The sequence below is a fragment of the Punica granatum genome, chromosome 1 (genome assembly GCF_007655135.1).
Source record: "Punica granatum isolate Tunisia-2019 chromosome 1, ASM765513v2, whole genome shotgun sequence".
In the NCBI taxonomy this organism is placed as follows: Eukaryota; Viridiplantae; Streptophyta; class Magnoliopsida; order Myrtales; family Lythraceae; genus Punica; species Punica granatum.
Window position 1 is genome coordinate 10,546,289 of NC_045127.1, and position 27,145 is coordinate 10,573,433.

Genomic DNA, 27,145 nt, shown 5'->3' on the forward strand with positions numbered 1-27,145 from the left:
AAACACATAATTTGGACAGTGTCAGTCGAACGAATCTCAAAATCTTGTTCAATCCAATCATAAATCTTATTCTATCCATGCGATGAAGCGCCTATGTCATTCTATTCATTTTTCTTGTATCAAACATTATAAATGTTCTACTTCTGTCCCATGAACTAACCAAAAGAAAAACTCTCAGCAGACTTATACAAATTTTGTGTCCTGCAGGGACAGAGAATGCACTTCCATTGAAACAAATATTGTACTATGATGGCGTACGAGGCTCAGTTATCTAATCTCTAATCAAAACAATACTGCAAAAGAAGAGAAGCAGAGAGCACAATATCATCGTTTCTTCTCGACAAAAGATTTCAGAGTTCCCATCCACCTGATCAACTCGATTTTATCTTTATTCCTCATGTATTCATGCAAGAAACCCGCAAGTTCATCACTTACACCTCTCTCTTCCAGGTAATCGTAAAGCAACTCCTGCAGCTTATTATCCAGCTCCCTGAAACCAACACAGATCATGTCAACCTACACTCCAACATCGAAAGACTGGTAGTTTTTTTGAAGGTCACTGCAGGATAGTATAAAGCCCAAATTTGGTCAAGAAACTCATATTTTCCAGTTGTCAGACAAATGGTTTTGGGGCTTCCTATCTACTTCCATCGTTAAGCTATCAATCCACATGCCTCTTATAACTAAAATAGAGAAGGAAAAAAATTACAATTTGCAAAGAGCGACAGTAAGTGCAAAATAGATAGATAATCTTTACTTGAATTGAGGTCCCAGGTAGACCTGCGGTGGCATCTTCGACGAACGGGTGTAGAGCCTGCGTATTTCTATGCTATCAGGCAAAGCTGAGCATACAAACTCCAATACATCACCACCTTCTCCCTTGGAGATAGTGACGAATATAGTGATATGAAGCTGCATGGCATCTCCAGACTCAATAACAGCAGCTTTCGACAGGGGAACGGCTCCATCAAACATGGTGGCTTCAATAGCAATGTCTTCATTATCCCCATACTTCCTCTTCAAACTAATCCATTGCTCCCCAGGTCGGTCATCCACAATAAAAGAGTCGTACTTGTTTACGGGCTGCAAAAACATACATCTAACTGTTGAGTAAAGGCACTATGAAGCCCTGCAGATGTATGCAAGTTCGTGTTTGACTTTAGTACCAAGACAAAGCAATCAAAGAGTGATAACAAACAGTTCCTTGAGAACAACAGCATAATTAAACAAAGGATATGCCCGGTCGCTAGCGAGGCATACCAGAATTAGACCATTGTTATTGTCGAAAGATGAGTGCTAGCAAGTCAATGCAGCTAGCAGCACGAAATGGAATGCGCCCAGAATGGCTAATTGGCTATAATGTCTACGGTACAATTGCCGACATGATCAGACATGAAAATTAGCCATCATTTAGCTACTATAGACTAAAAAATGAACTCCATACCGCTGCCCTTCACCTTGGCGATTGCAAAACCTCAATATCAAGACAAGGATTAACTTTAGGGAGCTACTGACAATTCCCAGGATTCAACTGGTAAGCGCAGACTGTCGGTAAAATGGCATCCGACAAATGATTTCGAAGAGCAATGTGCAGAATAAGCTCAAACTGATTGCAACTCATTCCCCTAGCATCCGCCTTCTTACTATCAGTGCAGCTAGATGTCCATCAGTACATATACAGACAGAGAGGTTTAAAACCTGAGCGGGAGGACAGAGCTCGAGCTCGTACTCAATCTCATTGCGGATAATCCTGAGTATGTTGCCTTCAAACGCGGACTTGCGCATTTCAGAAATGTAAGTCCGGGCTGCAGCTTGGGGAACATAAGGACTCGGCGCCGAGGCGTGCTTCTCTGCCAAGCGCGAGGAGAGCGAGTAGAGACCGGGATGTGCCCGCAGTAGAGCCGGCCTAGAGGAAGCAGACGGAGAGAGAAGGCTTCTGAGTGATCGAGCTAAGCGCGCCATTGATGGTCAGTGAGAGCTTCAGTTTCAGTAGGGTTTAAGCTCTGCAAGAAGAGAAGGGACGAGAACCTGAGGAGGACGAGAACTCGGACGATACTCTGGCTGGGTTGGGCCTTCCGCGGTCCAACCTGGCCCATTGACCAGAGGCCCGGCCCGCCGTGATCGTTTTCCCTTTTTCTCCCTTTCATTTTTGGCTTTTTCTTTCCTTACAAATCTATTCGCGTATATATATATATATATTTCGGGAAGAAATATTCCCTTTTTCTAAAGTATATACTATCTACTAATTATATCCAAATATATTTAGGAATTTTGATCAGTTCGCATATTACAATTATATTGGAAAACCATAAAAAAAATAGTGATGTAACATTTTCAAAATTATCAATTTTCTAATCCGATAAAATTTAGTGATTATAATTTTTTTCGTTGCACTTGATTTTCTGTTATCTTTTGTTGTCATTGGTAAGTTCTTAAAATCTTGATCTCTTTGTTGTACACTAAAATATTTTCTTAATTAGGATTTTTTATGAGTTATTAAAAGATAATTTTTTAGGATAATTTTTTATTTTTTCAAAAAATCAAATTTCACTATTTGTTTTGATATTCTTACTTAAATCTCATATGTTAAATTTCGTGAATTTGAATAATTTTAGCTAGAATGAATCGATTATTTCCATGTGAGATTTACTTAATTGAGATTTATAAGATTTGCAATAGTTTTGAAAACATTGTTCAATAAAGTTTAAATTCACATAATTATAAATTTTCTTTATTTTTCTAAGATTATAAATATTTATTTACTATTCAAATAACAATAATGATTCGAAATAATGTGTTTTTCATTTTCATATTTGCTATTGTTATTTATAATAATACCTATTATTTTAAACATATTAATCTGTGAAGTACAATACATTTATTATACAACATTGGCGATAAAATTTACATTGAATTGGCATTGGTATTGATGGTAAAAATACTATATGAGACCACTTAATGCAAACAGTTAGTAGACTTTATCTTTTATAGTCAATTTATTAGTGTTTGATGGCGAAAAATTAATTTTTTAATATCGTATTTAACAATTTTAATTATTGATCGTAATTATTTCTCTCCATATATATATATAATATCTCTATGTTGAGATATATTGACTGTAAGGCATTATATATATAGTTAGCTGAAATTTGTATAATTTAGCTAAAATGACTCAATTATTTTCATGAAAATCAAAATATTTATTTTAATCAAATATCATAAAATTATTTAAGTTTTGAGAATAATTTTAAAACAATTTTTTATTTTATTTTTTTATGAAAATAACTATATATATTTACAATTACTTCACTTTTATTTGCATTTAATTTATGTAAATATATCATCAATATAGTATTTTTTAATTCAGAATATTATTTACACATTTACTTATATGACCTTATAATATTTTAAAAATTACTTTTCTAACCTATTTAATGGTGGGATACGATTATATATATATATAGAGAGAGATGATATATGATACATGCTCAGTTTGTTGGCTTAATATTCTCCAATTTTCGTGAACAATTTTTTAATTGATAAAAGAGAATGCCAACAAAACGGTCCCTCACTAAAATTAAAAATGGGCAACATATTGAATCTTCACTCTCTTGAGAGTAGGCTTTTCTTCGCTACTCTCCTTTGGAGAGATTGTTATAACTCTACTTTAGCTTAATAAAAAAAAGTGGAAGATAGAGGATAGAAGTTAGTATTTAGATAATTTCAAAGGGGTCTAATCATGAGGCAATTTATGATTGAAGTTGTCAGGGAGATGATTGATGAAAACTGCATAGCTTATGATAACAACTAATCTAAGTTCCAACATATCTATTGGGAAAAATGTACCATCAATTATTGTATTCGAGGTGACTGCATCTTGGCAAGGATAAGATTACCATTTTTAATTGAAAATATTGTCTATTTGTAAATGAATGTCTTGCTTAATTAACATAGGAATTGTATAATGAAAATCTAAATCTATAAATCGTCTACTTTTTTTAGTAGTTCAAAACCAAACTTGACATAATTGTTTTTGAGATGTCTACCGCAATACTTCATGGACAGAATCGATTGAGATAGACTAGCCATTCGGTCGATTTCACCGGAAAAAATGTTAGCTCGTCGCTATTTATCAAGGCTATAAGAGTAAGTTAGAGTGACTAGAAGCATAAATTAGACGAGACTATTCGCGAACAGTTCAGAGTCGGCTCGACGAAAGCTCGAGTTCGGCTAGCTCTTATTAAGCTTGAGCTCATCAATTAAATGAGCCGAGCTGAGTTTAATAGTATTCGGCTTGCGAAGCTCACGAGCTTAACCGAGCTTTTATTATATTATTATTATTATTATTATTCATTTAAGATATTGATGTTAATCCTTTTATGAATGAAACTCTAATAATTTTTTCATATTTGTTAAACGTAGTATTTTAATGGAATTCCATACGATTTGAATTTGAGCACTATGAGGTCGTAATTTGTATTTTTGAATTATATTTTACACGATATTATTGTTTTATAATTTAGTTTATATTTTTTTTCGAGTCTAAATGAGCCCAAACTCGAGCCTGAGTCCGAGCCCGACTTTTCTACTGAACTTGACCCATTAGCCAAGTGTCACACGAGCGAGCTCGAGCCTTTGATTTGTCTGACGAGGTAAGTTCAAGCTCGGGTTTTAAGGCTCGATTAGGCTTGAGCTTAGGAAAAGTTTGACGAGTCCAAACTTGAACCTTGTATATTCGAGCTCGGCACGGCTTGATTTGTTTGCCCCCTTACAAGTGACTATCAATTAAAATTTAAATAGATCTATCGGATAATATATTCGGGAGTTATGGCCCACGGTGATGGGGTAACAACTACGTGACATTTTCTCGATTTCAGTTGGGACAGTTCGATCACGATGAGGAGTGAAACTGAAGCAACTCTCCTTTTTTGGGGGTTCTGAAAAGTGTGAGACCTCTTTTCTTTTCCCTCTTATCCTTCCTGACATATACGCACACGTGCATGGCACGTGACTCCAGCTAATTTGGGGCTCAACTGCTAATATTTAATTAATCATTAATTTCAAAAAATTTAAAAGACGACGACGATGGAGCGGAAAGGGGCGCTTCACCAGTACGTCTCCGTCGCTGTACTCTTTTTCTTATGTTCGAAGGTCCGAGTCTGATTTTTATCTTATTTTATTTTTCGTATACAAAAGGTAGTGCCGATATTAATTTACTTGACTAATTTACCTTTCTAAATTAGAAAAAAAATCATCTCGACGGACTAGTTAAAAGTAGGCCGTCCACATTTAATTTTAAAGTATAAAGGATTTTCAAAATAGTCATTTTCGAAGGAGAGATTCGAAACTGACCAAAATATACACAATTACCCGATTAATCTCTAAAGATTATTTATGTTTCAATTATAAGAGAGATTTTATTATAAAAAAATAAAACGTTAAATGAAGGAGCACAAATATTACTGCACTACCTCTTCCTTTTCGAATAACACTTGAACGCAGTAGAGACCACAAAATAGCTAAAGTCGGCCACGCCGATGACTAGGTATAGAGTATTCTCCCGATTGATTTATCTAATCCATTCTCGATTTTTTTTTAAAAGTTATTTATTTGTAATTTCTTTTTTCTAGAAGGGGTTAAAAATTCAAAAACCGTCAAAAGTGTCTCTCCCTCCACTACGACCCAACGTACTGTTTCCGCCATTTTGTGCGGACAACCGTTCGGTCTCGCCCTCAATTATTACCTGACACTACGATTTTCCATTTTTCTTTTATTAAAAAAATCACAAAAAAAAATCTTATCCAACCACTGCCAATTATTTAGATTTTTTTAATAAACTATCACAGTTACTCTTCAATTATTTATTAATAATCGTTTTATCAATAACATGTTTAATTAACCTTAAATATTGAGATTCCGTCTAATATTTATATTATTCTGTGACGAAAAACATAACGTCGTCAATGAATTTTTCATCACGGAAATTAACGGAAGAGTATAAATGTTAGAAAGAATGCTAACGTTCGAGACAATTGAAAGTAAAAGTATTTTAAAAATAAAAACGATCGTTAATGAATAAGTAGATGGTTACAGTGATAGTTGACATAATTTTTTTCCTTTAATGAAAGCAACACATGAAAACAAAAAAGTAATAAAAAAAGGAAGTAAATCAATATCCAGACCTCACTCCATCATCTTCTCCAGCACACTGTCGTCTGTTTCTCCCACTCTGCTTTATGCGCTTTCCTTTTTGGACGCCACAGAACTTCCCTCGCTTTTCCTTTCTGCAGCTGAGCTTCCCCTCTCCAATAAACCCTAGCGCTGTTGCATCCTCTACCGCTCCGCTAGATCTACAGCATTTGCTTACTCCGTCATCCGGAACTCGCCGGAGTGGCCGTGCTGCTCTCTCACCATCCGCACTGCCGGTTTCACCTCGCAGCTCGGCCATCTCGCTCGGATCGTGCAGAGCACCCCCCGTGTTCACCTGCAGGTGCCGCGTCCTGCTTGAGATCCGCGTGCGGTGGTCTCTCCCGAAGCTCTGAGGTTGTAGTCGCAAGTGTGAGTAGCGGGATGCGTGTGGTTTCTGCTGAACTACTCTGTTTGGTAGCTGTAGCTGAGACCTTGTGGTATTTTCCTAAAGGGGTGGATGAGACAATTGTGTGTGAATAAATACTAAATTAATGGGATATGGCTGTTGGACAATTATTTGAGTAATGCATTGCAACCACTGTGCGAGCCAGCTAATAAGTTGCATTGTACAGTCTGTGTTCGGAATTCCGATTCCTCGATTCCGGTGTTTATCGCCTTGGATTTCTTCCATTTCTGGTGCTTCAAGTCGTGTGCTTTGGTGGTGTTGGTGTTGCTACTTCGTCATGTTGACTGCTACTTGCCTTTCATTGCAGCCGCGAATCTTCTCCTCATTTACTTGCTCCAGCTTGTCATATGGAGGATCCGGATGTGCAATCAGGTGATGATCCGGGGGAAATCCTCTTAAATTCGGTTAAACAGTCCCCTGTTGCTCCTTCCGACACCCCGAAATCGGCCACGAAGGCTACGAGACCTGTCGCCATAGAAACTGCTCGGTTTGCTAGGCCTACCTTTTCCAGCAGGAACAAGATGGACCTGAAAAGTGATTCGGAATCGGTCTCCAGCGTAAGCAAATCCACCGTGACTGCATCGGCCAAAACTTCGTGTTTAGCTGCAGCCACCAGAAGGAACAGCACGGGGGGTTTGTCCCAGAAGACGCCTTCACAGAACAGTGCGGGTGCAGCTTCAGGGAAGAAGTTCACCACGCCTTCGGCCTCAGACCCAGTAAGGCGCTCCCTCCCGGAAATCAGGAGGGCATCTTTGCCTGCTGGAACAACCAAACCGGCAGCAACCAGAGCAAGTGCCTCAGATATCAAGAAGACGGGGGCAGCTGATTCTCCAGGGGGAAGGGGTGTGAGGACACCGACTGCATCTGATGGAACAAAGCAAGAACCTCTCAAGAAATCTGCAGTCAAGCCAGCGGTGCCAACTCTGTCTTCTTCTTCGAGGAAAGGTGCTTCTACTTCTTTGGACAGTGTTAGGAGCAGTGGGACTAGGAAGGTGGTTTCCACAGTCTCCTCCCCATCAGCTCGATCACCTTCTGTTTCTAGCGGACTCAGAACGTCTTCTCTGTCATCATCAGTCAATAGGAGCGCTAATTTATCTGGGCGGAAGAAAACTATGACTCCAGACAGTAAGGACTCAAAGTTCATGATGCTTCCACAGGTTGAGATTAAAGCAAGTGATGAAGTGGTAAGCTTTTGGTTTGGATTTTATGTAATCCTTTTCACCGCTTGTTTGTAATCTAGGCTTGTCTCATTTGGAAGCTTGGTTGTTCTAATTTTTTAGTTATATATCATTTTGTATAACTTTGGGGGCTTGACTGTGGAGGAAATTAGATCTTACTTTGTTATTAACATCAAAACAATGAGTCGGTCATGCATGTTTGATGTATATCATGTAGTTAAGACTGGAAACATCATATACTAGTATGGGTTAAAAATTTGCATTATTTTTCTTGGGCAGTGCGAATCACTTGGCATCTGATTTCATTAAGTGAGAAATATAGTTGAGTCGTTATTGTTCTTTGATATATGTTGCCGCGATATCAAGAAGAGCCGTAAGCATTTATGTCTCAGCACCTAAATTTCCCTGAACACCATCTCAAAGTGTCCAGGAAAAAAGTACAGGACCAGCTTATCGAAATAGTTGACCGTACCTCTTTTGCACTTTTGGTTAAATTTCTCCCTTTGACGTTTCATGTTTGAATTGTTGGTGCATTTTAGTGCTTATCTTGTTTGACTATTTCATCCTTCTCTGTTCTTCCCTTTTGTTGTTCCAGAGGTTGGATCTAAGGGGCCACAGAGTTAGAACTCTCAATGCCAGCGGCTTGAATTTGTCACCAAATTTAGAGGTAAAGGAAATTTAAAGAGTTATTCATAATTTCATAGTTCTAACTTCTTGGTTTGCTTCCATCTGCTGAGTGGCTTGTGTTCTTAATGGCCTGCTTTCCTGCCTTAGTAACACTGCTGTTTCAGTGGAAGTAAATGTTTCCAGATAACATTTTCATGCGGATTATGTAACATCAGGATTATTAGATTGTTTTTTTTCTCATTTTTTATCAGTGGTTATTTGTTATAATCATGAGAACCGTACCACATTGCTGGACTGGATTTGTGGTGCCATGGAAACTTGGTTCACTGGACTTATCCTCTGAGTAGTGAGCAACTCTCATAATCTTGAATAGTTAGAATAAGATCAAGTCAGATATTTTATGACATTGCAGAATTCACTTCTCGTACTTATACATTTGTTAATTTCCTTTGAAATTTTGGATAATTATTTATTGTTATATAGGGTCTTGCTGAAGAAATGTGCTTGTATAGTATATATTCAAGATAATAAGGATGTTTAAGTCCTGAAGGGTCCGCCTAAATACTTTCTTATTGCTATACCTGAGTTCAGCTTTGAGCTGACGTAAAGTTGGCTGGCAATTGATGTGCTAACCAGTAAATTATAAGTGAGAAGTCTATTGATTTTTCTGCATCCCAAGTTCTCCCGGAGGAATGTGTGCTTCTAGAAAAAAGCCCATTCTTGAGCTCACAACTCCTATTAGAATTGGAACAAAATGCTGGCCTGCCTGTAAGCTTAAAAATTGAAGTCCAGTAAAGCCTGATCAAGAATCTCAAATCCTGTATCAGAGAAGCAGTTGACAAGAGGCTGGACCATATTGGTAGCAGCTAGGTTCCAAAAGATGGATGGTCTTTAATTAGACTAAATTAGTCTTCAGTGTGTCAGTGACGGTTTGCTGGGGGGCTATGATGTGAATGAACCAAGTATATTCAAGTTTTTGACAAAAAATTTGACGCATTGCATGGTCTGTTTTCATACTAGTATGGACAATATTAGTAATGAATTTAAACTTTTTACTCTTGTTGAACCTGTCACCATTAACCTTTCCTTTTCTGGTATATAAACTTGTTTTATGTTTGAGTGATTATATTATTATCTTATGAACAGATTGTATATTTTTATGAGGCCCCGGACTCAAGATTTGCTCAACTGATACTTCTTTTGGCAGTTTGTTTATCTCAGGGACAATCTCTTGTCCACGCTTGAAGGGATTGAGATACTAAGTCGAGTCAAGGTGTGTCAACTGATAATTTCCGTCCTAGTAAAAAACTAATCACAATTCATTTGGATCCCTATCCCTGAGGGGATTCTTTTCTTCTTATATTTTGAGTTAGATTATGATTCTGAAAAGATCTGTGCTCCAGGTTCTGGATTTGAGTTTCAATGATTTTAAAGGGCCTGGTTTTGAACCTCTTGAGAATTGCAAGGCCTTACAGGTGCATATATAAAACTTTAACCGGAATACATGGATGAATGCTGGGGATATTTTATTCATTTAATGAGCTAAACCTGTTTGTGCAGCAACTATATCTTGCTGGAAATCAAATAACTTCACTAGCAAGCCTTCCTCAGCTTCCCAATTTGGAGGTACAGCTGTTGAATTTTACTTTTCGCTTTTGTGATCAGTGTACAATTCAATTGTTAGACAGAGTTGGGCTTGTAAAGTTATAAATTTTTTTCTGTCTTTAGTTTCTCTCTGTTGCTCAAAACAAGCTCAAGTCTCTGGCAATGGCAAGCCAACCAAGACTGCAGGTAGTTCTTTTGATTCTATAAAATCTGATATAGTGGTTAATTAAATAGCATGACCTCGTCTATCTCCTATGTAAAAGGTCAATCTGCAATTCCTTTCTGGTGTTATATATTGTCCTTCATGCAGGTTTTAGCTGCCAGCAAAAATAAAATTTCCACCCTGAAGGGATTTCCGCATTTACCTTCACTTGAGGTAGCTATTTCAATTGCTCTTCTTGAAGGAATTTATACGGCTAGTTTGCTAGAATATCTCCAACAATATTTTTTTTCCCCTCATATTTCAGGCTTCATCTGTATCTTAGCTCTAAACTCAGAAAATATGGCAAATTGACGAAACTTGATTGATATGAATGTACAGATCTTTCTTTCTGGAGTTCTCAAACATTGAAAGAAAAAAAAATAGTCCTTTTGTTTTTTTCTTTTAGACTTGAAAATAAAAGAGTTGGTTTATGTACAAGTTTCTATTTTCTTGGAGATTTAACTACCTTCAAGTTAGAAGCAGGGGATATTCATATTGACAAGAACTTTTAAATGAGGCTAAAGAAAGCTACTGTTTTGGCCAGTGTTGCTTTATGATTCCATGGGACAATTTTTTGATGCAGTGATGAGTCTATAAAATGAGATTAGATTGAAAGAATGATCAACCTCTTCTGCTTTAAGTAGATCTGATCCATCTGTTTCAATTTATGTTACTGCAGCATCTACGAGTCGAGGAGAACCCTATACTGAAAATGCCTCATCTGGAAGCAGCTTCTATTTTACTTGTTGGTCCAACACTTAAAAAGTTCAATGATAGAGGTAGCTACATTATTTGCTTCCATGAGTGGAGGGAAACCCTTCTTCTGTCACTGATTTTGTCAATTTTATGAAGATCTGTTGAGGGAGGAGTTGGCACTTGCAAAACGTTATCCAACACATGCTGCTTTGTGCATTAGAGATGGTTGGGAGTTTTGCCGTCCTGATCAAGCGGCAGGTTTGTTTTCATGAAGTACTGTTTCAATATAATTTACTTTTTCTTGTTTTTTGTCATAACAGAAAAAGATATGCCTGGAAGCTTGTATAGTAAAAGAATTATATAGATTTCACAGAATTTTTGTATCATAGGGTTTGCAGTCTATTCTATTTGTCACTTATTATTAGTGAAGACAATGATCTGGGGTAAATCTCAAATCATTGTCCCTCTTGTGTTTTCTGCTTCTGAGAGCTGTTGTATAAGCACCAATTCTAAAGTTCCGTCATTTCTTGAACAGAATCGACATTTCGATTTTTAGTTGAGCAGTGGAAGGATAAGTTTCCTCCAGGGTATCTGCTCAAAGAAGCTTCTATTGATAAACCATTTGAGGAGGATGCTTGTGCCTGCCATTTCAACTTCGTTCAAGACAGTACTTTGAGTCTTGATCCTCAGTTGATCTTGAAGTATCAATGGTTTATTGGAGAGAGAACACCTTCAAATTTTACTGCTATTCCGGATGCCACTGGGGAGGTTAATGCTTCTCCTACTTTCTAGAAAAGTTTATGCTCTAAAATTTCCAAGCTGATTATCCTACAACTGGGCAGGTGTACTGGCCAAGGAATGAGGACATCGGTAAAATTTTGAAAGTGCAATGTACGCCCATCTTGGGAGAAATTGAATACCTCCCAGTTTTTGCTATATCTTCACCAGTCTCACCAGGTACATGGGGACATTTTTCTAGCATCATCATTTTGTTACTTTGTATTGAATAACTTGTTAACAGCATAAAGTGAATGATGACTCATCTAGAAGTCCAATACAGCCCTATCTGAAAGTAAATAGAAAGCATGCCATAATTGTTTAACCTCCTCTCCTTTACCATTGATTTATTTTTCTCTTTAATGTCCTTTTTTTTTTGCCTCATGTTTGTTCATGGTTCCTTGCCTTTCTAGTGCTTGTTTTATGGGTAGCCCTTTTAAATGTCTAATTCACTGAAGTTGGCATGACAGCCCCATGGCTTCCTCTTTAATACCTTTGTCTTTTGTGAAGGAACTAAAATTCCAAAGGTTGTGAGCCTCGAAGTGCAAGGTGAACTTGTAGAAGGAAATACCATAAAGGGCCATGCAAAAGTTGCTTGGTGTGGTGGAACTCCAGGAAAAGGTGTTGCTAGGTAATGTTGCATGCTATAGTGGTTGCAGGCCCATCTCATTTGTGCTGTTTATTTGTTATGGGAGTTGATATGTCTTTCATCACTTCAGTTGGTTGAGAAGGAGATGGAACAGCAGTCCGGTAGTAATTGTTGGAGCTGAAGATGAGGGGTATCAGTTGTCTATGGATGACATTGACACAAGTTTGGTTTTTATGTACACACCAGTAACAGAAGAAGGTGCCAAAGGAGAACCTCAGTATAAATACACTGACTTCATAAAAGCAGGTGCAAACAAGAACTTTTGAGGACCTTCACTTTATTTTCTGCGTTAATGTTCTTCATCAAATCAAACTTACATCTAATGTCCTTGTGCACATGCTTGTTGAGACCATCTGTTTTTGGTTCCTTCTCTCTTTTGCACTATGAAACATGTCAAAATGTATGCTTATTTGATTGTGAGAGAGAGAGAGAGAGAGAGCCGAATTATGGCAAATTGGTTTCTAAAATTTATGATCCATGAGACCTCGGGTGGTGGTTGGATGGTAGCAAATGGCACCTTAGGTTCTTCCTTTCTCTTCTTTGTTCTCTTCTTTCTTTCAGCTCATTTATGATGAGGTGCTTTGTATACCTCCCGTGTACTTTGTTCTTCACTTATAAATGAATTCTTATTATCCATAAAAAAAAAAAGCTTTTGAAGATGTCTTATTTTTCTTGTTTTATGTTCTGGTGCACTGGGCACTCATGTTGGTTATTATAATTTCAGAGACCATGTAGGTAAGACAATAATTTGAACTTTAAATTGCTTTCCAAAGATGGACTTAACCTTTCTCCGTAGATTGGGAGGTACTTTCTTGGACTTTGGAATTGATTTTGCAATTCATTGCTATCCTTATCTCGTAGCTGTTTCAAAACCAATTGTTTATTGTTCTTGTTTATTAATTTTCCTTTAGGGAAAATAGTTTCAATTCCTGGATGTGCTCTCCAAGCATATCTTTTCCCACTGTTATTATGTGACCTAAAGTGGGAGAATGTGCTGATTTATAATTGTTTCGTCCATTAAAATTTCCTGACGTTGGAAATGCTTATCGAATCTGCATTCGTGCCAATATTTGCTTTATCATTTCCTCTCTAGGTTCCTCAGATTCTTATTCCTCTCTTGTCAGAATCAGAGCTGTGCAATTAGTTAACGAGTCTGTTTTCTTTCGCATTTCCGTGGACATCCAGCTTCCTCAGATTCTTATTCCTCCTTGTCAGAATCAGAGCTGTGCAATTGGTTAGAATTGATGAGTCTGTTTTCTTTTGCAGCTCCTCCATCAGTCAACAATGTCCGGATCATTGGAGATATTGTCGAAGGAAATACCATCAAAGGAGTTGGGGACTACTTTGGAGGAAAAGAAGGTCCAAGCAAATTTGAATGGCAGCGGGAAAATGGGGAAACTGGGTTAGTTATAAATTATCTTTTCTGTGTTAAAGACGTGTTCATATGGGTGAATTATGTTTTCTTCTCCTAGTGTCTCCAGCATCTACATTCTACTTTACAATAAGTTCTAATGGAGTTTTCATGTTGTTCTATCTGTACTATGTATATGCAAATCCATCGCCCGAAATTTACTATTCCTATGTCAACTTTCAAGGCCACAAATGATACTGATACAGGTATGACATGCAAGCTTGCAGTTTCTCTAAGAATCTAACCCCCAAATTTTTTTACTTGATGTTCTTCCAGAGATTTCACAACAGTGTCCAGAGGAACATCAGAATACACGTTAACTAAAGAAGATGTTGGGCGAAGAATATTATTCGTATATGTTCCTATCAACTTTGAGGGTATTCAATCTGTCATCACACAAGTGTTGAACCTTATGAAAATAACCCATTATAACTTTGTAACTTTGATTTTCCAGGGCAGGAAGGTGAACCAGTGTCATTGGTGTCTCAGATAGTGAAACAAGGTATGAATTATGCTAGTCATTCTCATAGTTTTGAATCCCAACTTCTGTAACTCTTTTCTCCTTTTTTTTTTTTGGGTAAAGTTCTTGGATATTTAGTGGCCGAAAATATGCAATCCTTTTCTACTTTGCAATCAACTGTACTAAGTTAACAGATAGTTTTTATCTTTATGAGATGGAAGCGTCTAATTAACTACTCTAATGAAAGAAATCATCGTGCATAACACATGCTTTCGTTGTGCTATGATACTAGTGCTTATGATGCAGTAAACAGAATGGTCATTTATGATGCTCTTTGTGACCGTCATTTACGATTTCTTATGACGGACTTGCAGCCCCTCCAAAAGTTACAAATGTTAAAATAATTGGTGATCTGAGGGAAAACAGTAAAATAACTGTTACGGGCAATGTTACTGGAGGAACTGAAGGTTCAAGCAGGGTGCAGTGGTTTAAGACAAATTCTTCAATTCTAAATGGTGAGAATGGTCTTGAAGCCCTGACCAGCTCCAAAATTGCAAAGGTAAAGATTAATATTCTTTGGTGTAATCACAGTGCATGTACTTATTTCTGCTAAAATTCAAAAAGACGAGAAATTGTACATAGCGGATGACAATGCTCATTTAGCTTTCATTTTATAGGCCTTCCGCATTCCTTTAGGAGCTGTGGGTCACTACCTTGTTGCAAAGTATATACCCATGACTCCGGATGGGGAATCTGGCGAACCAGCATATGTTATCTCTGAAAGAGCTGTTGAGAGTAAGTTATACATTTTCTGATCCTTGAGAAGTTGTAATTGAGATGATATTTTATAATACTGGTCATTGTCGAGCATCTTCTGTTTATCTCAATGAGTGGATGTGAACAGCATTTGGTCATATAAGATGATGTAGCGTTGGGGCCTGGAAGTCCATTGGGTCACATGTGGGTTTCTGATTCTTTGATGGAAACAATGTTAATAATTAATCTTGCATGACTAAAATGTGGGCAGTCCACCATATCTTCTGCAATATAACCGACAACGGTGTTAGAACAAGATGAATGAAAACCATTTTGATAAGTTGATGATGCTCTGAGCCTGATGCATGTCCTAGGATTTGTTGGATTGGATCTGGAGAATAATCAACGGAGGAAAAACAAAAAAAGATAATCACTTGAGATGGTTTTCAGATGGTAACTACAGGATATTGCTGTTGGATGCTCTGAACGGGAGGAAGATACAGGCAAGAGGCTTTTAGTAGTCATAACTTGGTCGGGTGCGGGGACAAGAACACACTAGAAGGTTTTAATAGAAGCATAACTTGGTGGATGAAGGCCTGTTCACTATATTATGACTATACTCTTGTTCTAAATTTATGGTGTTCTATGAAGAAATTTATAGAAAAATAGGATGACATGATTATATAACTTTATATGATTATACCTATCTTAGATAATTTGGCGGCTGATTCGATTCACATTGTAGATCTTCCCCCTAGCCTAAACTTTCTGTCCATTACTGGGGAGTATGCGGAAGGAGGAATTCTGACAGCGTCATATGGCTACATTGGGGGACATGAAGGAAAAAGTATCTATAATTGGTGCCTTCATGAGGTAACTTACTTCTGCTGATCCATATGTTTTTTCTAAAGTTCCACTAAAAAAAAATATTGACTTGATCAGTAAGTATGTTTCTCCATATGCGTCTTTTAATTTTCTAACATTTGCATTGGAGCTACAGTGTTTCCTTCAGATAAAAAATCGAGGTGCTTTTCTGTTCAATTTTTTTTGGGTAAAAATTATCGACTACTTATTTCTTTATATAATTAATTATTAAACGGGAGACAGAGGAGGAGGTACATTTTGCATTACATTTATATATCTGGGTTGCAATACAGTGAGCAACTAGCTTCGATACTTGCTTTATATCTGACTGAATGAACATAGACTAGTACATAACTGACTTACTTTTGGGATCTGCAGGTTGAAACTGAACCTGGTGTTTTGATTAGTGGAGTTTCAGGGCTTCTTCAGTATCGCATTACCAAAGATGCAATTGGCAAGTTTGTCTCATTTCAGTGTACCCCAGTACGTGATGATGGGACTGTAGGTGAGCCAAGGACTTCCATGGGACAAGAACGTATACGCCCTGGTAAGTTTGCTGTCTGTAATTGTGGAACTTATGTGATGTGACATTTCTATGTTGAAACTAGGTACTTTGACCAGAAGATTAGAGATGGAAAAATCTTTTGCTGTTGATTTTTGATCCAATGAGGTCCTCCGCTGGTCAAATATGGAAATTGAAATATGTCGAGTGAATACAGAAAAAATATGCATATTGGTAGACGTTTTTATCTATTTCACCTGATGTCAGTTGCATGTGCCATATGCTGGAATAATTCATTCCCCCTAATCCCAACCCACAAACACCCACTCGCATCCCCATGTTTAATAGACCCCATGTCTAATAGATATTATATTGATGGGACAAATTGAAATAAAACAGGATACTACCTAATTTCTCTTTGTTCTTTTATGATGCTCTGTAGAACAGTGATAAATTCCATTTCGCAGTTGTCCTTGGTGAAGGACTGTGGTTTATTATCTTGTTTAATTTCACTTGTAACCAAAACACTGCATGATCTGCAGGAAGCCCAAGATTGCTTTCACTGCAAATAATTGGGAATCTGGTTGAAGGAACAACACTATATGTTGACAAAAATTACTGGGGTGGTGAAGAAGGAGAGTCAATTTTTCAATGGTTCCGGGTATTATTGCTAGATCTAGTTTCTTTCTGCTTGATTACGAGTACTTTAAATAATGAAGCTTCCTTATTGTGCCATGAGCTACTATATTTTCTCCGGGCATGGGCTTTTGTTGATTTTTTTTCATTTTTTTGGGTATTAATTGATGACGCTGAAGAATTTCTGTTTAAAATGAATAATTGAAATTACAGGCTGGTCCAGATGGCTCACAATGCGAGATTAGAGGTGCTACGACTGCATCATACACACTATCATATGATGAGATTGGCTGTTTTATCTCTGTTTCTTGTGAACCCATCAGAAGTGACTGGGCTCGTGGTCCAGTCGTTCTCTCTGAGCAAATTGGACCAGTAATACCTGGTATGCAATTGGAAGCTTTTTAAAACTAATTAACTTGAGCAATTACTTGAGCCATATCAGAAGTGTTCTTTCTGGAATGGCTTTTTTTTTGCTGTATAAGTTGGGAGTTAACAAACTGATTATATGTTGTAGGACCTCCCACATGTCATTCCCTAGAGTTTCTAGGATCAATAGTCGAAGGACAACGCATAAGTTTCGTTGCTTCCTACGGTGGAGGGTGAGACACATAAGAAAATTCTTGTTATTGTTGGACCTGGTCTTTCAGTTCCAACTTCCATCTGCTGGGTTTCAAACTGAATAATTATTTGGTCACAGGGAAAGAGGGGAGTGCTTGTATGAGTGGTTTCGGGTGAAAAGTAATGGCGCCAAGGAGAGAATAAGCACTGAAGGTAACATCTGGTTCAAATATGTTTTAGCATTATTCCTTTTCCTCCTGTCGACAGGATTTATAGATTAAATCTGTATGTATGTAACATGCGTCAGTTGACCCTTGGCCAGAATTTATTGATCTGAGCTTTGACGATGTGGGGAGGCACATCGAACTTGTTTACACCCCAGTGCGCAGTGATGGAATATTTGGGAGTCCTGTGAGCATTATATCTGAAACTGTAGCTCCTGGTAAGAGAAATCATCTTTAATCAAGACTTAGATTGAATGTGACTGACAATTGTATATTTTCATTATTACCCCAAGTTGCACGTAAGAAATGAATCTTAATAAAGAGATTATTGTTATTCTTGTTCTAAAAGACATAAATTGAACACGAGCAAACTTTAGAATTAGATTTTTGCTTTCTTATTCTATTGGACAGACACATTTCACCTTATGGCTCTCTTTTATTCTGTAAGTAAACTGCTTTTTCAACTTTGGTCCTCATTGCAACAGCGGATCCTCTAGGACTACAACTGGTAGTTCCTGATTGCTGCGAGAATGAGGAAGTAGTCCCACAAAAAAAGTACTTTGGCGGGTTGGAAGGTACTGGGGACTATACATGGTTCAAGGTGAAAAATAAGCTGTATGAATCGGAACTCATGGAGGTTTTAACTGATCCTGATGGTGTTCTCATACGTGGTAAAACAATGTAAGTTGCGAATCAAGACAATAAATTATGATATTTCTTGGACCATTACTACCATATTGTAAACTACATATTGATGATTGAGATATTCTGATTGGCAGGACATACACTCCTGTACTCGAGGATGTTGGAAAATACTTGGCCTTTTGTTGGGTACCTACTCGCGCAGATGGCAAACAAGGAAAGCCCTTAATTGCGATTTCCAACTCTCCTGTTAGCCCAGGTGATATATTTGGTTTCCTATTCAATTTACATTGAGCATTCTATTTCTGGGGAGAGGTGTTAAATGGCGACCTTCTCCTCTAATTACTGCCTTATCTGCAGTAAGATATGAGGCTGTTTGTTCTTGTTGATTATTTCTATTTCTTGCTGATATAAATTGTGTGATTCAAATTTTTTCCTTTCAAAAATCTTTCGCACTTATCGATAAAATTCTCTTATTTATCACGTAAAAAAAGAAAATGAATAAACAAATTCTGTCTCATTTAATGCAGTGGTCTGTCTAGCTTAATCTATTTGTCTTGGCTGAACTCTTATGAGTTAGTCTTAGATTATCTCCTTTGAGTAATTAATTTACCTCTATGATAAATGGCTGGCAGCACTTCCTGTTGTTACCAATGTTCATGCAAAGAAATTATCCTTGGGTGTTTATTCTGGAGATGGAGAATATTTTGGTGGATATGAGGGGTCAAGTCTCTTCAGTTGGTACAGAGAAGATTCGGAGGGAACTATTGTTCTTATCAATGGGGCCAATACCAAAACCTATGAAGTTACAGAATCAGATTACAATTGCCGTTTGTTGTTTGGGTAAGTTGCCCACACCCTCATTGGCGAAGTCTACAAAGTTAGCTATTTCATGCAGCATGAATTTCTGATATGCATGTGCTGGGAACATGCATGTAGGATCGTTTGATATATCCAAAACAAGGGACCTAAAAAGGTGGTATGTTAGATTTTAAAATTTCAATGTCAAGCGCTTATAGCCAAATGCAATCAATAGCTAGTTCATCTTACTTTATGCTGCCAGTGGCTGTACAATGTTGAAATTGAATTCTATCAGATCCTTGTTGGCAGAAATATATCCTAGGGCTATGAAAGGTGGTAGCATTCATCTATTTGTTCTTTATGCAAAGTCCATTATAATATTTATTTTGTTGCTGTTGTTTTGTAGTAATTTCTTTATTGCTTCACAGGTACATGCCAGTTCGATCAGATTCTGTTGTTGGTGAGCTCAAATTATCTGGCCCCATGGAAACCATCTTCCCTGGTAAGTTAGGTTCCAGCCTGTAATTTGCAATATTTGCATGCCTATAATTGCATGCAGAATTCTCAATTTTTTTTTAAAAGTTTATATTTCTCCTATTAATGGATTTCCCAGCAAAAAATTGATGGCAGCTTATGCCTGATCTATCTAAATTATAAGACATGAATGTTTGACTAGGATTATGACTTGTTCACTGCATTTGTTTCAGAGGAACTGCAAGTAAATATGCTTGCCCTCACTGGAAAGGCTATTGAACGTGATGTGCTCACTGCTGTTGAAGTGATCCCCGAAAGTGAAATGCAAAAGCACGTTTGGGGCAAGTACAAGAAGGATGTCAAATACCAATGGTATTACACTTTTATCTCATTGAATAACACAGTGCTGCTTATTTTGTTTTCTCAGAATAACCATCAGTTCCTGTAGATAGTTGAGTTGGTGAGAATCAGATGATGTGTGTATCACTGAGATTAAAGCTTAAGAACGACACTAACCTGAAAGACTTGATAGGGAGTCATCCACTTTCTAAGTCCATCTCAGTTGCAGAACAGAATGCAGATGGCAGACTTTTGAGTCTTTGAGATTATGTACCAGGATTACTTGTTTAACCATTGTCAGAGCACTGGGGGTTAGACTAAGTGAGAATCCAAGTAGCTTCTAGAAATCCAAGCAAATTCCAGTATCTCAAAAAAATTTCTGAAACTTGCTTTGTATAACTACAGAAAGAGTAAATGCTTCAGCCTAACAACTATCTTCTTTTTTTTTTTGGTATTTTGTAACTTTTATTTTATCTAAACATAATCTTCGATATAGACTCAAATGAGAAACCTTTCTTCCTCCAGTAAATGCAAATAATTACTCCAATACTATACAGAGGTACTTCACAGAATTGCGTCAATGATCGATACCATCGGGTGGCCCAACATTCATAGTATATTGTAGTTGCAGTTAGGGAGAAAACTTATGTTTTAGTCTTTCTCAGAAGCAAACTAATAATTTCCTGAAAAGGATAAGTTGTCTTAACCTACTATGCCTGAAATAGGTGGAAACTGGAATTCCTTATCTCATGATCTCTTCCCTTGTTTACAAGCGTGTCTTTCTAGCAACTTCCCCAATTACCGAAAGCAACTCTATTTGGATTTTCCTCTGATAAGCATTTCACTTGTATGTAGGTTCTGCTCATCAGAGGAAGGAAATAAAGAACCCTTTGAACCTTTAGCTTCACAGACTTCCTGCTCCTACAAGGTGCGACTCGAAGATGTTGGTCGATGCCTCAGATGTGAATGCATTGTGACGGATGTATTTGGAAGGTCAACTGAACCAGTGTATGCTGAGACTGCTCCAGTTCTTCCAGGTCTCTTGAATTCGTCTGCAAAACTTTGGACTTGGATATTTGGAGAACTCTATTCAGTGTTCTCTCAATGTGTTTTTAATTTCCCATGTCTTTCGCGACATTTTATCGTCCTATCTTCATTTTTGTCAATTAAGCTGACCTTTTCATTGTGATTCAGGTATTCCTAGAATAGATAAGCTGGAGATTGAAGGTAGAGGTTTCCATACCAACTTATATGCCGTCCGTGGAGTTTATAGTGGTGGAAAGGAAGGAAAAAGTAGGATTCAGTGGCTTCGGGCTATGATTGGAAGCCCTGATCTTATCTCTATACCAGGTATCCAGCAAGATACAACCCATCCTTCATGGATATATACACTGATGAAAGCCTCCTTTAAGAAAGCTATTTTCATTCATGTATCTGTTGATTGGAGACTTCCCTTGGCATAGAAAAGGTACCATTTGATATTTATATTCACAAACACAAATATAGCGACGTGTGATAATCAAATGAAAGAGCTTGTAATCTAGCACGTGTGCACAGTGGAAAATCCATGGATAGAATAGGGGTTGAAAGCAGAGTCTGGGAAGATATGTTCTTTTCTTCTGCATCACGATCAACTTAGTTTTCTGTAACTAATGCTGGATGCAATCTGATGTTGCAGGAGAGACTGGAACGATGTATGAAGCTAATGTTGATGATGTCGGATACAGGTTAGTGGCAATTTACACTCCTGAAAGAGAGGATGGAGTTGAAGGGCCCCCAGTGTCTGCATCAACAGAGCCAATTGCAGTTGGTAAATTGATATTCCCTTTTCTATATTTATATATATATCTACTGAAAATGCTAGGGCACTACATAGATCAACTTTATGAAGAGTATCTCTCTAACATTTGTGCTTGCTCATGCTTGACTGCAGAGCCCGATGTTCTCAAAGAGGTGAAACAGAAGCTTGAACTTGGAGCAGTGAAGTTTGAGGTGTGGGATTTGACTGTGTTTTTGTCTTTTAAAACTTGAGAAGCTTCTCAATTTCAGCTTGCGTTGATTCTGGTTCCATTCAAAACTGAAGTTACTTACAAATATATTCCCAACTAGCAGGTACTGTGCGACAAGGATCGGTCTACAAAAAAGGTTAGGGCCCTTGGAGTACTTTGTGATAATTAGTGGCTCTCTCTTAAAAGATCTTTTCTTATTAACAAAGTGATGTTTCAGACTCCCGGTTCTGGAACCCTTGAGAGAAGGATATTAGAGATCAACAGGAAACGAGTTAAAGTTGTGAAGCCGGGCTCAAAGACTTCCTTCCCAACTACAGAAATTCGTGGAAGCTACGCTCCTCCATTTCATGTGAGTTTCTATCTAACTCTTTCAATTGGGTTTCTCTACAGTAAGCCTCTCAGAACTCCCATCAAGTCTAGTAACAGTACAGATGAAATTGAAGCAGATTTTAACATGTCATATATTTCTAAAAGTTGAGGACTCAGGTTTATTTTCATTTTCTGGACCACGGTTGATTGCCATCCACACCTCTAGATAATTGTTGGCCATGACTTGTGCAATATTATGGATTCTCGTGTATCGATGCCCAAATATTTGCTGATGTTGTCAACAGCAGTCTACTGTTGGCAAATATCTCACGAATTGTCAAAATTAGTTTAATGTTCTCCACCATTGCGACAGCCTGACTTTGGGGAATGCCTCTCCCTTGGCTAGTTGGCTGAGACTTTAATTTCAGTCGAAAATTCACCGGACCACTCCAAAATGTTTGGTTACAATGTATTCTTCATTTATCTGAAATACATGGATTCTGTAAATCGACTAAGGGGAAAGAGCTGTGTGTTGGGCAGGTGGAGACCTTCAGGAACGACCAGCACAGGCTGAGGATAGTCGTGGACAGCGATAATGAAGTGGACCTGATTGTGCAGTCGAAGCACTTGCGGGATGTGGTTGTCCTCGTGATCCGAGGACTTGCACAGCGTTTCAACAGCACATCCCTCAACTCCCTCCTCAAGATAGAGACCTAAAAACAAGCTCGCTCAACTATATATTACTCTCAGTTTGCGATTTTACATGTACAGTTCTGTCCGTTCTGGTGCGTATGTTGTTCAGTCACTAAGCTTTATTGAGTTGAGTTCATGGCAAGTGGTAAGCTTTTCTTCCCCCACTGCCCTCAAATCATCATTGATTGGCGTTGGGGTTATTTGTTTCAAGTGAAAATTGATGCACGGTATATAACTCGTCTGTAATCTCGGGCTATTGGCCTATTACCGGTTTAGTAACATTGCGGATGTGTCATAATTACGGATTTCCAACTCTATATCTGAACTTTGTGTCAAGGCGGTCGCTGATTGTTTAGCAGTGATCGACGGGAAAGAGAGAGAGAGAGAACTCGTGCCGGATGCACAAATCAAATAAGAGCAAATGCTTTCAGAAATCCAAACGGACCAATCTTTACGAAAACCCCTTCGAAGCATGAAATAAACGTACCACATGAGTCGGGCAAACTACCAATTTCGAATGTTGTAGACGGTTTTCCTGATATTCCTGGTTGCCTGCTGAGATATGTACATATTTGCTGAAACTAGTGATGGCCCCCAATTATGGCAGAACTCACATCGTCCCCTCTTCGATGTGGCCGATCTTTGCCTTTTCTCGGTTTGCGTCTGCTTCCTTCGCGGTGTCATACGTTGCGTGCAGCCCAAACAAGAGGTAGTACACCAGGAGTAAGCCAGTCCACACCCCGAACCTCTCGAACGAATGCCTGTCAATCGACCCGAGGAGGAAGATGTTGACGGCGATTGAGACCGAGGGCAGCCACGGGACCAGTGGGACCCCCCAGAGCTTGGGTTTACGAGCATGTGGGACAAACACATGCAGGCACACCGTGGCTATGAGCCAGATCGGGATTGTGACGGCATAACCGACCCAGCCAGTCCCACCGATGCCCCAGTAAGCGGCAGTGCCAATGGATGACCCGATGATGAGTACAAGGCAAGTGATGAGCTTGTTGCGGTCCGAGGCTGAGGTCTCTCCCGTGACGTAGTAGCGGCGCACGAGGAGGGCGACAGCGACGAGCATGAAGATGAAGAGGGTGGAGATGGATAGGAGGTTCGACAGGATCTCGAGTTTCGTGAAGAAGGCGATGACTGCGGTAACGAAGAGCATAGTGACGGTGGCATTCACCGGAGTCCCAGTCTTGCCGCTCACCTTGGCAAACCAGGGCGGCATCATGTGGGTCCGGGCAATGTGGGTCAGGTAGCGAGCCTGGCCCACGGCGCCCACGAGCAGCACGGTGGTCATCCCCTTGAGCGCCCCTGCAGCCACAATGTACTTGGCCCAGCTCCACCCGACCTTCTCGAATGCCACCGAGAATGGAGCATTCTCGTCGATGGTTTTGTATGGCTGCATCAGGCAGAGAGTCACCGCCATAAGGCAGTAGCAGGTGGTGGTGATGACCATCGACCCAACGAGGCCAATGGGGATGTCCTTGGCCGGGTTCTTGGTCTCCTCAGCCATCGTGGACACGGCATCGAACCCGACGTAAGCAAAGAAGAGGACGGCAGACGCTTGGAAGATGCCCCGTGGGCCGTTGGGAGCGAACGTGGTGTAGTTCTTCGGGTCAGCTTTGCAGAGGCCAGCAATGATAATGAAGAGGATGACGGCAATGTGCACGACGGAGGCCACATAGTTGAGACGGGAGGAGCCCTTGGTGCTGAGGACGGCCAAGACGCATATGGCCGCGCAGACGCCGACGGCAATCGGGTCAAGTTCGCTGTAGTCCTTGGGGAGGCTGTCAACATTTATGCGGAAGTCACTGGGCTCATGGTTGAGAAGGGTCGCCAAGTAGGACGTCCACGACCGGGACACGGCGGCCCCGCCGATCACGTACTCCAGCAGGATGTTCCCAGCGGCTATGAAGGCCATGAAATCTCCAAGCTCCACCCTCAGGTAAGCAAATGATCCACCTGATGAATCATTAACGATTATTCATATCGGTGCAATTCGGCTGGATAACTTGTTCCATTTGATTTGAAATATAAAATAGATCTGCAGATTCCGACACGATACCTGCAACGGGAATTTCCACGGCAAACTCCGTGTAGCAGAAGACCGAGAGCAGGGCGGAAACGCCCGACACGACATAGGACAGCACGACGGCAGGTCCCGCGTGTTCCTTGGCCTCGAGGCCTGTGAGCACGAAGATACCAGCGCCGATGACAGCCCCAATGCCGAACCACATGAGGTCCCACCAGTTGAGGGTCTTCTTCATCTCGTGCTGGCTCTGGGCCTTGACCTCATGGAGCTCCCGGGAGTCGAGGGACCGGGAGAGGACGCGGTCCTTGAGGCGGGCCGGGGTGTCCTTGAGGGCACTGAGGTAGCTGCCGAAGCTCTTGAACGACTCCTCGGGGAGGAAGTCGTCCTTGGAGCACCCGCATCCCCTTCTCCTCACTTCTCCGCCGCCGCTCCCTCCCATCTTCTGTGTCCCTTCTGTCCACCACATCACCCACCCGAGATCATCTATCGACCCGATATACATAATATTTTCTAGGAAACAGAAGATCTTCGCGTACGTATAATACTATTATTTAATTTACTATATATATATATATCATATATTATATTGCATGACCATGCATAATTTCTCCGAGAATCAAGATCAGATCTTTCTTGATTTTCCGACCTTGGGATAGGAGCGGTTCATGAAGGTCTTAAGAGTGGAGGAACCTAAGTCGATCAAATGGCCAAGACAGCCTCGCGAACCGGAGGTCGAATCTTTTTTTTTTTTATTTGTTATAATATTAAATCTAAATCACGCTAGGAGGCCATTCTTGACATTCATAGAGAGATATTTGTGCAGATGACGAAAGGAGAGCGTGATATCGGATTCGGACTCACCTGCAGCTTTGGTCTCGGTCGTCGGGTGAGGCGGCCGCGGAGGGGACGAGACAGAGGAAGAGGAGTTGGTCGGAGGACTGAAGGTGACAAATGAGAGAGAAATCTCTCTCTCTCTCTCTCTCTCTCTCTCTCTCACACACACACAGAGGGGAAGGAAGAGGAGGGGGAGAGAGATCGGATCTTAAATAGGGGTCAGGCCGTAGGGAGCACAACGGCATATTCGGCCAGTGCGAACGAACGCATGGGAAGTGATGGTGGCCATGGCGGAATTGCCATATTTAGCAGAAGAATACAGTTCAGATGAGAGAGTAACAGAGAAATTAATTCGGAGAATCGTATCGTATGCAATGCATGCGCCCCCCCGGGAAATTATTGCGCAGTGAAGGAAGGTGACAGCTCGAAGTTTTTGGAACCTCATTAAAAATCCTAGTTGCTTGGTCAACGCTCCATTTCTCGACCGGTGTGTATCGCCTGATATTCAAAACTCTAATGAATCGTGGTTAATCGAGAGATTGTTTCACACGGAAAAATTAAAAATAAATGCACGGATTTATAAAAAATTGGGTTTCACAACCTACTAACTCGATCTTTTTAGTTGGAGATGAATTCAATAGCTTTTAGGCCCAGTGAAATTTTATATGGTATCAGAGCAAGTTAAGTTTTCGTGCACCCGAGTCGAGACTAATATTATGCCAGGCCGGAGTGTGAAACTTGTGACCAATGAAGTCCGAGTTCGGAAGTGGAAGCTCAGCTCGCAGTTGGTTCGACCCCCCTCCCTTGAGTGTGGAAGAGAAAGCCCTCCTTGAGGTAGTTAAGGTCGAGTTCGAAAGAGAGGAAAACCCGGCTCAAAATAAGTTGTTGAGAGTGGGTGTTTATGTGGTCACGTGACACGTGTAATTACAACCCACCAGCTTGAGTTTTTGAATTGGAGATGGATCTAGTAGCTTATTAGCCCAGTGAATTTTTACAAAAACTATCACAATAAAGGATTTCTTCCGTTCACATTACTCGGACGTACGTGCAACCACTATACATCACTAGATATCGATTAAACTGCACATATTTCGAGTAAAAATTATATATATATATATATATATATTAAGTCGATTAATTGAGAGTGAATTACGTTGAGTTCTTAGTGGACACTTGAGGTAAATTACATTGCACATGAACCCGCCTATATATAATATGGATGTAGATAGAAAATCTTAAACAGTCGTTTTCTCACAGCGACGTTGACGA

The 27,145-nt window shown here is 39.5% G+C and overlaps 3 protein-coding genes across 8 annotated transcripts; 1 reads left to right on the forward strand and 2 right to left on the reverse strand.

Annotated features, from left to right (window-relative positions):
• Window positions 1-78: 78 nt before the first annotated feature.
• Window positions 79-2,018, reverse strand: LOC116193167 (uncharacterized protein At2g39795, mitochondrial-like). Its single transcript, XM_031521962.1, has 3 exons — window positions 1,699-2,018; window positions 758-1,083; window positions 79-490 (listed from the first exon to the last, which is right to left on the reverse strand). Exons 1-3 carry the CDS (start codon window positions 1,960-1,962, stop codon window positions 325-327), a joined length of 756 nt encoding a protein of 251 aa, XP_031377822.1. The 5' UTR covers window positions 1,963-2,018; the 3' UTR covers window positions 79-324.
• Window positions 2,019-6,189: 4,171 nt separating this feature from the next.
• On the forward strand, window positions 6,190-23,322 carry LOC116193165 (187-kDa microtubule-associated protein AIR9). 5 transcript variants are annotated; one of them, XM_031521955.1, is made up of 38 exons: window positions 6,190-6,626; window positions 6,903-7,779; window positions 8,369-8,440; window positions 9,608-9,673; window positions 9,804-9,875; window positions 9,961-10,026; window positions 10,129-10,191; window positions 10,316-10,381; window positions 10,887-10,986; window positions 11,060-11,161; window positions 11,439-11,671; window positions 11,746-11,860; window positions 12,191-12,311; window positions 12,400-12,575; window positions 13,596-13,731; window positions 14,017-14,117; window positions 14,195-14,242; window positions 14,575-14,759; window positions 14,878-14,995; window positions 15,702-15,829; window positions 16,199-16,367; window positions 16,865-16,983; window positions 17,172-17,340; window positions 17,473-17,557; window positions 17,656-17,729; window positions 17,839-17,958; window positions 18,226-18,421; window positions 18,520-18,641; window positions 19,018-19,225; window positions 19,612-19,685; window positions 19,891-20,029; window positions 20,852-21,033; window positions 21,191-21,346; window positions 21,675-21,806; window positions 21,930-21,988; window positions 22,106-22,141; window positions 22,223-22,354; window positions 22,855-23,322. In XM_031521955.1, the coding sequence occupies exons 1-38, from the start codon at window positions 6,571-6,573 to the stop codon at window positions 23,029-23,031; spliced, it is 5,250 nt and encodes a 1,749-aa protein (XP_031377815.1). In that variant the 5' UTR covers window positions 6,190-6,570; the 3' UTR covers window positions 23,032-23,322. The 5 variants fall into 5 exon arrangements, with proteins under 5 accessions (XP_031377815.1, XP_031377816.1, XP_031377817.1 ...); XM_031521956.1 differs by having other exon boundaries at window positions 22,109-22,141; XM_031521957.1 differs by having other exon boundaries at window positions 6,190-6,558.
• A 160-nt stretch (window positions 23,323-23,482) lies between these two features.
• LOC116193166 (cationic amino acid transporter 1-like) lies at window positions 23,483-26,156 on the reverse strand. Of its 2 annotated transcripts, none has more exons than XM_031521961.1 (3): window positions 25,904-26,156; window positions 25,076-25,492; window positions 23,483-24,972 (listed from the first exon to the last, which is right to left on the reverse strand). In XM_031521961.1, the coding sequence occupies exons 2-3, from the start codon at window positions 25,479-25,481 to the stop codon at window positions 23,618-23,620; spliced, it is 1,761 nt and encodes a 586-aa protein (XP_031377821.1). In that variant the 5' UTR covers window positions 25,482-25,492; window positions 25,904-26,156; the 3' UTR covers window positions 23,483-23,617. The 2 variants fall into 2 exon arrangements, with proteins under 2 accessions (XP_031377821.1, XP_031377820.1); XM_031521960.1 differs by having other exon boundaries at window positions 25,076-25,495; window positions 25,904-26,155.
• Window positions 26,157-27,145: the final 989 nt, after the last annotated feature.